The following is a 12,535-nucleotide window of genomic DNA, read 5'->3' as shown; positions in this document are numbered from 1 at the left end:
GTATGTTTCAGCTATTTTCGTATCTTGGATAAAAGATGTTTCTACTATATATCAGTTCAGCTGCTTAGTGTTTGTGTATTAAGACTTATTTGACAATTACCGTTATATATTTATTAAAGATGCTCTTCAGGCAATTTGAATTCATAAACTATCAAAGTATTGTTTGGTTATTAGTTGCTCTAAGTCTAAAACATTCTGATAAATGAAGCCCTCTACCCTCCCAGTGTCTCAGCAGTCAGTCTAAAGATTTAGAATGCTGAAATCTGGGTTTTGATATCTATGGTGGGTGCATAACACAGATAGTCTGTTTAACTTCATGTTTAACAACATAGAAACAGAAGAAGGAAGTTATGAGATATAACTATAAACTTTCAGGTGCATAACATATTAAGTTAGATTTAATTCATTTTAAGTGAAATAAAAATATTAGAAAATGCAAGGAGAAGATACCTTATAACATTATACTTGTACTTTATACATTCAGTTGTGTACCTTACCTCTACAAAACTGATATACATTTAGACATGCTGTAAAGGTTGTACATTTGTGTCTGTACATACACAATCCAACAGAGAAAAGTACATTTTCAGGAGAAACTCCTATAATCACTTTTTTCTGTGTGTTTAGAAGACTGATATACGTTTAAATTTAATGTAAAATATTAAACATTTATTGCAGGTATTGGTCTGTACATACACACACAATCGAACAGACAAAAGTACTTGTTCAGGAGAAACTCCAAAGATTGCTCTTTAATATGTAAGTGCTTTTAGTTTGCTACTAAGAGGGTATAACTACATTATGTGGAGTACAAACTTCCTGAAAATATTTTTTATTAATTCTCAGACGTGTTAAATATTAATTGTATTTAAAAGTAAGCAAGCATAAAATATATATGATCTGAAGTTTAAAAAATGTACCCTGTATAAAATATTTTAAAAACATACCTAATGATGCAAAACATACTTTTGTAAAAGTAAATAATATATATAGTTTACTAAATCATTGCAGTTTATATATATGTTTTAAACAGTATTACATTTAAATGTTTATAATTCACTTTAAAACAGAAATTAATAGGTTTTTTATGTGTAACTTTTACACTGTTCATTTTTAGTTGGATCTCTACTCAGTATTTAGTTGAACCACCGTATTTCCCAAAAGTAGCCTTTATGTGATCTGTCATATAAAGTCCACAAGACGTCAAAGTGTTTTATTTGATTGTAGCCTTTTTACTGAAAATAAGAGTTTGGTATATTAGTAGTTCACAGCTGATGATAGTGAATGCAACATACAAGTTGTCCTCAAATATTGTATCAGTTTGAGATGTACTATTTTGGTGATCAAGGAATGTGACTACTGTCACTTTCATACAGTGATGTGACTACTGTCACTTTCATACAGTGTAAACAAAGTTGTGTATTTTGACATAGTAATCATAGAAAAACCCTTCTTTTTCATGGATAAAATTCAGCATTGCAAGATGAACATTCACAGTGCTTGGGTATGCTGGGCATTGTTCAATTTTCTATAGGAATCAAAGAACCCAGATGTTTATGCAAGAACATTAATATCCTATTTACAGGATACAGTGTTAGAATAACAAAGAAGCTTGTGTGCTTGTTGTGTTATTCATATTTGTATTATGCCATCAGTATAGGAAAAGGTGAAAGACAACTTAACTGTAAATATTTTGGTTACAATCTTTTACTGTTTACAGTTTAAATACCGAATAATACTGAGGCCATATTTTCATGTTTGAATTTGAGATAACTTGTTTCTTAAGAGTGGTTTTTAGTTGCCATGGCAAAATTGTAAATAATGAAGTCATGGTAACTATTGAAGGAATGTTTGTTGAATGTTACAAGGTTGTCAGGTACTTGTGGTTAGGAGCTACAATTCCTCATTATTTCTTTTATTTTGCTGCTGGTAACAAAAGACTTCAAACAGACCATCAAAACTTCTGATAATGACATACCTACTAAGGTGAATATCCATTAAATGCCTCTTCTAAAGTCTGTTCAGTTGTCTTGTATGCTGTTCATAATATGACAACATTTCCGCATTTATAGGACTTAAGCAATTGCCTGACACACTGCATGGTCAGTTTATTTTATAAATATAAACAGTGGAGTGTTTTATGCATGAGTAGGTGCCCTAATAACAATTAACTAATCAGTGTAGTTACTTGAATATTCTGCTTTTATGTTAATATATTATTTCTTTTTAAATAAAGCAGACGTGTATCTTTAAGAATTACTTCTTGTGGTAAAAAAAGTGTGGTTTAAATAATCTAAAAACATTGTGCTGTATGAAATGGATGATTAATTTCATTGTAGTGGTATTGAAGTAGGAGTGTTATTGTTTAAGAATGGACATATCTGTAAAATCCAAGACAGTATATGCACGAAAGGTGGTAGAAAAACACAAATTAATCCATGCTTTCCTTCTCTAGTAATGTTAGATTGTTTGGTCTGAGACATTAAATGTGCTAAAGTTTACTTGTTAGTGAAACTTACTTAAGAAATGGTAAAAGAGACCAATTCAGTTTTGAAGTGTAAATAAATATCAAGGTGATACATTTGTGCACTTAATAAAATATTATATAAGTAAATTTATATTTAGGTTATATTAAGACTAAAATATTCTCTCACTGTCTGCAGTTTAGGTTAAATAAACACAGTGCAGTGCATGATTAATTACAGGTGGGATATGATATGGCACATGAAATCTTGTGTGGTACAACTTGCATTAGTATATAAGATTAAATTAAAGTGTTGCATAAACTCTGTTTACTATGAAAGATATTATACCATTAATTATCAACATAGAACTATAATATTGTATATTATAACCTTGGGGTGGGTTAAGGCGTTTGACTCGTAATCTGAGGGTTGAGGATTCCAATCCCTGTTGCACCAAACGTGCTCGCTTTTTAAGCAGTGGGAGCATTAAAATGTGACGATCAATCCCACTATTTGTTGGTAAGAGAGTATTCTAAGAGTTGGCAGTGGGTGGTGATAACTAGCTGCCTTTCCTCTAGTCTTACACTCCTAAATTAGGGACGGCTAGCACAGATAGCCCTCGTGTAGCTTTGTGCGAAATTCTAAAACAAACAAATTATAACCTTGATTGCCTTTTTACAAGATTTAATTGTAAATTATTTGCCTACATTTGTTTGATATACATATCACTACATTGTGAATAAAAATGTGTTTATAATATTTGGCTGTTACTTTATTAATTAATTTACTCTTTTAGTTTCTTTTAATTCTTTGTAACAGCTGGATGTGACAGCATGTTTTCTTCAGTAATTAAATTTTAGTGGCTAATAAAATAAAACTATACAGAAATTGCACACCAAATCTAAGAGAATAATTCATTGGTACTGGACAATTGATCTAAAGGTTCTTTATAGTAGCAGTTTATTTCTTGTTTGTAATAAACTAATTTTGGCAGGGAATTCAAAGAGCTATTGAAGTTCTCTGACTACCAGTACACAAGAATTTATTAATCCTTGATTTTATAGGTAAACAAAGTAAATGGTAAATACCATACCAGTTGTATCTTGGTTAAGAAACATCAGCAATTGTATAAGTTAGTTGTGTAACACTGTAACAGTATTTGTTACCTGAAAGAAGAGATTTCCAGTATAATAATATAGTATTTTGAATAAATCAGTGTTCACCATATAGCCCTAAGATAGCCTAAATAGGTCAAGCAAAGTTAAATATCTTGTAAATTTTTAGCTCAGTCAACTTGTAATACAGCAATACAGCAAGTTATGTATTTATTTCTGGTAATGTGATTGATATAAAAATAAGAACAGTTAATAATAAATGCTTCAGTAGTTTTGAATTACAGTAAAGAGCTATAATTATCTATAGTCATATATAGAAGAAAAATTTGCAGCATTGATTAATAGGATACCTGTTTTTGGTTTTTTTTAAACTGTTACTTATACAGTGATACTATTTGCATTTTCATGTATTATAAACTTGAATAATATTACATTTTTCTCACTAGATGGACTCACAGTAGTAACACAAAGGTACATATACATAGCTTACTCTGATAGGAAGTTATTATTATCTACTAAAGTAATCCTCTCTTGTTGACACTGTGGTTGCTGGTGATAGAGTAATTTCATTTCGTTATTAAACCAATAGAGAATAAGTACATAACATACTCTCGTCTGAAGTTATTATTCGAGGAAAATAAATTTTTAATGCCTCTGGAAAGAGGCAATGCACAAACATTAACCATGTAAGAGTTTAATTGACTCTCATGTTGTTGGCGTTGTTTAGAAATAACCAGTTATTGACTGAGGCCTTAACTGGATTGCTATAGACTTCAGCTGTGTTGATTTCAGAAAACTTTATAAAAACTTTTTTTTGTAATTAATAGTCCAGTCAAATAAAAACCCGATGTATAATATTTGTCCTTGATTCTATACGGTAATGGAAAAACATCTGGCTGGTGTTTGTTTTTTTAAGAAGAAAGAAGTCTGACCTCTACCCCCTCCTAGATCTGCACTTACTTGTACATCATTAAATAACACACTTATTAATTTGAAAAAGCAAATTGGAGGGTTCAGACTCTCTAGGCATCTCCTTTAGGTGTGTACAATACTATAAAGTACAATTATACAGTAATAAACCAGAAATGTAACACAATGTAAAACAAATAGTAAATTTACACTTCACTTGACACTTAAATAGCCCATGGGTTGACAGTGTGTGTTCTGCTAGCCAGTTGACTTTCTTCCAGTCAGTGACAGTGGCAGGTCAGCTTAGTAGCTATACCATAATAAAGACAGGGCGAGCAAGTTTCATGGCAACTAGAATTAAACCTATCCACATTATGTAGCTTTATGATGAACAACAAGCATTATGGGAGTATTTTGGTTATTTAGACAATTGAAATAAGTAAGAACTTTAAATAATCAGAAACTCCAGTTTTGATTAGTCACTTCTTTTTGTGACATTAATTGATTACCTAATGAGAATTTTGTGATCATAAACATAATAATTAAACCAACTTTGTAAAGGATAAATTTTTCATATGTAAATTCATGCACTGTTCATAGATAATTACATTTAATGATTACTCAACTTGTCCAGTTCTGTTCGATACATATAACTGAATGATCACAGATATCTGTAACAGGGAATTGAGGTTAAGCATATGATTGTATTTTTAATTAATTTTTAACCTACTTCTATAAACCTATACAAACAACATTTTTTCTAATATAATCTGAACCATGTAATTACATTTTGGATACTTTTAAATGGAATGAGTGGCTGTCAAGTACAGGGTGGCCCGTAAGTCCCTACCCATCTATATATCTTATGTATCTGGTGTATCTGTGTGCTGTCGCTTATTCTCGCTGCGTAATATTATGTGACGCCATGTCACAATACGCTCTTCAAGTGTAAATGGGCTTACGTTGGCCATATTTCTCTGAAAAAACGAAACAAATTTATAATGCATGCATAATTGAATAAAACATAATAACATATGGATGCGTAGGGACTCTGGGCCACCCTGTAGATTCAGAAGTCAGTGACATATTTAGACTTCTAAAAAGAAAAATCTGTATGCTGTTGGGTTGTTGAAGTTTCCTTTTTTTTTAAATAATATATAAAATCTATACCATGAGCAAAGCTACTTTAATACAGATTTGTGGCTGTTTCAGTGTTAAACGTATTCCAGTTTTTGTTTTATTGCAACGCTACTCCATTATCTAAATTATTATTCTTGCAGACTTGGAATCAATTCCAACTTCAGATGGCAAACAGCTTTTAATGACTGGATTGTGGGGTTTTGTTCGTCATCCGAGTAAGTTAGGTGATATTATCATCTTTGTTGCCTGGACTTTGCCATGTGGTAAGTTTCTATTTTTTATTCAATAAAAATAAAGAATATAATTAGTTATTATTAGTGTAATAACACCATGGTAATAAAGGATATACATGTGATATTTTTCTTCATAATTAGGCATTATAAATCTTGTTTGTCATTGAGCCTTTGAAATACATTTGTTATACCCATTTTTTTTCTAAATCTGTTTCATTTCTAACAGAAGTGTAGTACTCTTTACGTTTGTAACCATATTCTCTCTTGTGGAATTTTGGTAAAGTTATGAAGGATTACTATCTTAGACCAAGTTATTTTCATGGTTCGTAGAAGATAAAGCAACACAGTGATAATCAGTTTGTGTAATGTGATAGCAGCTCTTCAGTGAGAAGTTCTCATGGTTAAAATAAATAAAAACATAGCCAGTTTTATGAACTACTTAAAATAGTTTGAAAAGTTGAAGTAGTGTAGAAAATGTGGTTTGTTAGCTAACATTTATCACTATAGTTATATATACATATTTGAAGGTCAGAATTTGGGTTAGATTGAAGCAAACCAAAAGATGACTGTTTTCAAAAGGTTAAAGTTATATAAGGTCGCATAAGTAGAAATATTACTGGTTCTGAGGCACAATGAGTGTTATAACAACATCAATAGAATTTCTGTAAAAATCTATAACCTTATACTTACATTGGTTTTTCAGATGCTTTATGGTAATTTATCTTTTATAAAGCAGTATTTGTAACTTTAACAATAATTTCACAATTTCTACAGGATTTGAAAACATCTTCCCATATCTTCCAGCAATTTTTGTCATAATATACTTGGTTTACCAGGTATTGAATTCTGAAAGAAAATGTGAACTTCGTTATGGAGCAGCATGGATTCGATATACCTCTTGTGTTCAGTCTCGTATTTTTCCCAAAGTATTTTGATAAATTTTTTAGTGTCCTCATATCACATTACAGTTGCTTGTGTGAATGTGCACATTGTGTAAACACTGATACAGTTCTTTAGTTATTAAACTACTTTGAAGAAAGAAAGGTTTAATTTTGTGATCATAAATATAATATTTAAACCAACTTTGTAAAGGATAAATTTTTCGTATGTAAATTCAAGCACTTTCTCATTTACTAAAGCCAAAGAAAATGTTATTTATAACTTATACAGTCTAATTCCATCACTAATGTACCATACTCAAATTACTGTCTTTTAGAAAATTTTTGTTTCAATAATATTAATATTTTAGAAACTACCTTTAAATGGTCCATCAATTTTTTTTGTTCTCATGTGCAAACTTAACTCATTTGTGTATCACAAAAGATAAAACCTCTAAAACAATTACTAGTTCATTGAGGTTTTTCACCTTTTATAAAACTGTTCTGAAACTATGAAATTTAAATATACAGATTTTTTTGTTTTATAGGATGTAACAGATTTTTAATGCAAATAAAATCTTAGTGAATTTCTTGAGAGTCTGCTTATCACAGCTGTCATTATTTTGTACACATTACGTGTTCTGACTAGTTGTTGTTTTTTGATAATCTTATGGATACCTTAGAACTTCCTGCAGTAAATAAATGATATCACATAATCTGTAAAGTATTTAAAGAACAAATTATTAGCTTAGTTTGATACCATTTGAAAAATTACACTGTATTCCAAATGAATTGTTAAGTTTTTTTATTTTATTGAATGAAAGATTCCTTCTTGTTAAATTGATTGTATGGGATATGGCATAAGTCAGATAGTTCTAGAGCATGATCACATTACTAAAAGATAAAATAGCTATTTTGGCTCATATTATATAAAATGTATAAGAGTAACATAATGTTTTGGAGCAGCAACGGACTTATTGGTCCATGTCAGCTGTCCCATCTTCTAAATTAAACTAAGACTATCAAATAAAAAATAATCTTAAAGCTAGCCTTTATCATTCATATCATTATCAAGCTTTCTCATAATCTCACTTAAATGTACTGCCTCCACAATTTCCAGAGGCAACCTATTTTAGAGGTTAATCACCCTGTTAGAAAAATAAAATTGCCTTAGCTGAAGATGTCTCCTTTCTTACCCTGCCATAGTTTACATTTTGATCCATAGTTCTACTGTTCTCACTGTTAAGTTTAAAAAAAAATAATGCATCAGTACTCTCAGTTTCTTTTATAATCTTAAATACCTCAATCAAATCCCTTCTAACTCTTCTTTTTTCAAAAACAAATTCAGAAATATTAATCTCTCCCTATATAATATTTTCCATCATAGGTGCCATTCTAGTAACCCTCTTCTGAACCCTTTCCAACAATTCAGTGCCCTTTTTAGGGTTAGGAACCCTAGTTTGTACACAATACTTCAAACCTAGCCAAACCAGTGACTCATACTATGAAATTATAATTTCTCTATACTTGTATTCAATATTTCTGTAGGTACAACTTAAAATGCTGTTTGCCCTATCACTAGCAACATCACATTACTTGGATAACTTAAGAGATTGGTCAACCATTACACCAAGTTTCCTTTTTTTTTATGACACTTTTAAGGTTATTCCCATCCAAATTATAACATATGTGCATTGTTATGGATTTATTATAATTAAAATCCATCTGCCACCTATTTGGCCAACTCATTAAATGATACAAGTCCTATTGTAAATCGGCAGCATCCTCTTCAAAACTGGCAACACTTAAGCCCTTAATATCATTAGTAAATGTAAGTAGCTTATTGCCCACTCTTTCATCTGTGTCACTGATGTATATTAGAAAGAACAAAAGTTCTAATACTGAGCCCTGAGATATCCCACTTGTGATATTAATCCAATTTGACTGAACTCTACAAACCATTCTTCTATCCAATTAGCTGACTTATCTCCCACACCTAGAGAGAGAATTTTCTTTACAAGCCTATGGCACTTTATCAAAAGCCAAATTTCTACCATTATCTTCATTTATGTAAGCAGTAACCTTTACAAAGAATGCCATAAGATTTGTTAGGCAAGATTTTTCCCTTAATGAAACCATGATGGTTACACAATAAAACTTTGGCCCGGTATGGCCAGGTGGGTTAAGGCGTGCGACTCGTAATCCGAGGGTCGTGGGTTTGCATCCCCGTCGCACCAAACATACTCGTCCTTTCAGCCGTAGGGGCGTTATACTGTTACGTTCAATCCCACTATTCGAAGGTAAAAGAGTTGGTGGTGGGTGGTGATGACTAGCTGCCTTCCCTCCAGTTTTACACTACTAAATTAGGGATGGCTAGCGCAGATAGCCTTTGTGTAGCTTTGCACAAATTTCAAAACAAACAAACAGTTTAAATTTTGTTGAATTACTTTGCAAAACATTTTTACAGACTTTCCAAAACGTTTTCCACAACTGATGCCAAACAGAGTTATGTAATGTAAATTGTACACAATGCAGGAAAATAAACGATTTAAAATATTTTCAGATAAGATTGAATACTAATAAAATGTTAAATTATCCCAGATTTCATAAAATAATTAAAATTATTGAATATCTTATTGAAGTGTAAACAAAAACTGTACGAAAAATTTATAGAAATTAAAACGTTGATTTAAAAAGTCAGTGTTCATTTGATTTTAACTTCTGTGAATTTTATTATTTTGAGCTCTGAATGTTCTGCATGAAAGATCATTATTACTATGCAAAAGTACAAGTGATTTATAACACATTAAATAATTAAAACCAATTCTTGGTTTTCTTTGGTTCTTCTGTATATAGTTTTGAATGGTTTTAAGAATCAAACAATGAAATATCTTTCAATACTGCAGTTTATTCCATCTTATATATTGGGAGGTCTCTGTTGTTATATAAAGAATATGAATGAACATTGTATTATGTAAAAACATAAACATACTCAATATGTTAATGAGCAACATTCAAACAAGTTGGTAATTTGAGGGTTAATTATGAGTAACTTGGTACACAGGCCCAACGAAAACAGAAATATAATTACACCAGTTTGGTATAACTATCTTTTCAGTTAGTTTAAACCTTAATAAAGGACATTGATCACGTGTTATTGGAAGCTATGGATTATATTCATGTTAATATCTGTTTTATTGTCATTAATTTTCATACTAGTATTTCAAATGGTGTACGTATTTGGAGTATATAGCAGAATCACAAGAAAAACAAATGGTGTCTTCTGTCATCAGAAACTGGTTAAAACGTCAATGAATATTGTTATTAAACAATGGAACTACCAGGATCGTGTCCAATTGACCGGTAAATTCACGACCTTTGACGGAACTTGTGTGTAGTTACCTGCAATACAGGTTGTTCAGGAGAGGGAACAATTTCTAATTGACCAGTTGGCACAGTCACATGTTAGTACGGAAGTAAGAATATTACTCAGTTTGTATGACTGAACGCTCCCCGTGTGTTTAACGGGTAACTGTTTTATTCTTTATCAAACTGTCGTTTGAAGCAATTACACACAGTATTGTTGTGCTATAGCTGATGTTAATTATAATAAGGTCTTCCGTTGTTGGCGTTATGGTTGTACGACCTGTTCCAGGACAGAGAAAACTTAATTTGAAATTGATATACCTTTCCCTTTTTTTTACGTAAGTACAATGCTTACCTCGATTGGAAATTAATATTACTTATACATTTCTTTGGCCATAGGTTAGACAGTTTATACATGCAAACTGACCAGACCAGATTGATACCTGCAATGTGAGCATGCGTGAAAAACGTAAATATTTTATGTGCTGTCGAAAAAAGTGAATCAAGTACAGATAACTATTTTATTTAGCAAATTCAGTTTTTATCTTTTTGTTGAATCGACAAATCGGCCCATCTAAATCGTCCATCGTTATCATCAGTCGTATATATCGCTAGGTTTATGTATTGGCAGGCTTAACCAATAGGTAATATTCAACTTTTGAGATAGAAAATCCCCCAGAAGCGATTAATAAAATCAATGTCCCTCTCTCTTTAGGTCCAGCGTGGCTAAGTGGTTGAGGCACTCAACTCGTAATCCGTGGGTCGCGGGGTCGAATTCACGTCACGCCAAACATGCTCGCCCTCTTAGCCGTGGGGGCGTTGTAATGTGACAGTCAATCCCGCTATTCGTTGGTAAAATAGTAGCCCAAGAGTTGGCTGTGGTTGATGATGACTAGCTACCGTTACCTTGTAGTGAAACACTGAACTGTCTGAGCAAACAGAAGAATGTCTGGTATAATTAATTTGATTAAATAACATGCAAGAACCAGTCCAAAAATTGCTATTTTTAACCTTGCTACCAGTATGTGAAATCAAATTGTCGTCTAACAGCTTCCAGAGATGGAAAACTGTACTTAAGCACATTGGTGTTGGTTAGTTACATTAATACAATGAATTCAATGGTTACTGAGGTGAATTGGTTCTATCTATATAAATATAACACTACTGTCTGTTGTTAAAGGCTTAATTTCACATCGAAACCACATAGATATCGTATTTATGCAAGTTTCTAAATGTTGGCTTCGATTTTTAATTAAAAGTAACTTGACTAATTTGGCTGGTTGAGAGAGTGACTAATTGTACTAATTAAATAGAGGGCTGAAGAAGTGTTTGGGTTTTGTTGGGTTTTTTTAATTTCACTCAAAGCTAGACGATGGCTATCTGCACTAGTCGTCCCTAATTTAGCAATGTAAGACCTGAATGAAGGCAGCTAGTCATCACCATCCACTGCCACCGCTTGGGCTACTCTTTTATCAATGAATAGTGGGATTGACCGTCACATTATAACGCCCCAACGGTTGAATGGGCAAGCATGTTTGGTGTGACGGGGATTTGAACCCGTGACCCTCAGATTACGAGTCCAGTGCCTTAACCACCTTGCCATGCCGTTTAGGTTTTATTCTGTTCACCATTAACAAACAACTGTTGTTACAATACTGTTACTATTTTATATATTTCAAAATAAACCAACCGTGAACGTGTTTACTTAGAAAAATGCTGATATAAAACTGTTATTGGGTTACCATTTGAAAAAAAGAAAACCACGTATAACAGTAATATAATTCATATTATCGGCGGAAATAAATTGCGTTTAAATGTTTGTTCGTACTAACTTCCTATTCACAAAATGCTTGAAAACAGTGTGCCTTTCTTTTCTGTATGAGCATTTTTATGTCTTTGACATGTATTGTTACATGAAGCGCGAAATTTTAATTTTTATTTATAAATAGTTAAACATTAGCCCACTGTTCAGGTAATGCCCGAGCAACACAAAAATAAGGACGGCTTGTCATTAAATATTGTAATTAATTACTAGAAGAATCATGTTTGTGTAGCATTTGAAAGCCTCATATTTTTTCACCAGAGAAATTAAAGTCCTCACTAAGGACTTTCCATGCACTTGATGTTTTCAAATTATATAATTATATTGATGCAGGTTCAAGGAGGAAATGTGTTTAGGATCTGAGTAAATAAATATCTTCCACATCCTCAAGTCTCAGGCCAGTTTCCCTCAGGTTTGCCCGTGGATCACTAGTGACCTTGTTGGATATATCTATATATAATTGTTGCCCTCCGCTAGTACAGTAGTAAGTCTACGGATTTACAACGCTAAAATCAGGGGTTCAATTCTTCTCGGTTGGCTCAACAGATAGCCTGATGTGGTTTTGCTATAAGAAAACATATAATTGTTTGGGATCTCTCCAGATTCC

The 12,535-nt window shown here is 32.0% G+C and overlaps 1 protein-coding gene across 1 annotated transcript in view; it reads left to right on the top strand.

Moving 5' to 3' along the window:
- Positions 1–7,256, top strand: part of LOC143228600 (delta(14)-sterol reductase TM7SF2-like) — a 49,622-nt gene extending 42,366 nt beyond the window's left edge. The window contains exons 9-11 of the mRNA XM_076459825.1: positions 679–759; positions 5,770–5,892; positions 6,637–7,256. Of these exons, the coding sequence (XP_076315940.1) occupies positions 679–759; positions 5,770–5,892; positions 6,637–6,797 (365 nt within the window). The 3' untranslated portion in view covers positions 6,798–7,256. The remainder of the gene's footprint in view (positions 1–678; positions 760–5,769; positions 5,893–6,636) is intronic.
- The last annotated feature ends 5,279 nt before the right edge of the window (positions 7,257–12,535 follow it).

Source organism: Tachypleus tridentatus, chromosome 10 (genome assembly GCF_004210375.1).
Source record: "Tachypleus tridentatus isolate NWPU-2018 chromosome 10, ASM421037v1, whole genome shotgun sequence".
Lineage (NCBI taxonomy): Eukaryota > Metazoa > Arthropoda > Merostomata > Xiphosura > Limulidae > Tachypleus > Tachypleus tridentatus.
Note: the sequence above shows the minus strand (reverse complement) of the source record. Positions and strands in the feature narration are given on the sequence as shown.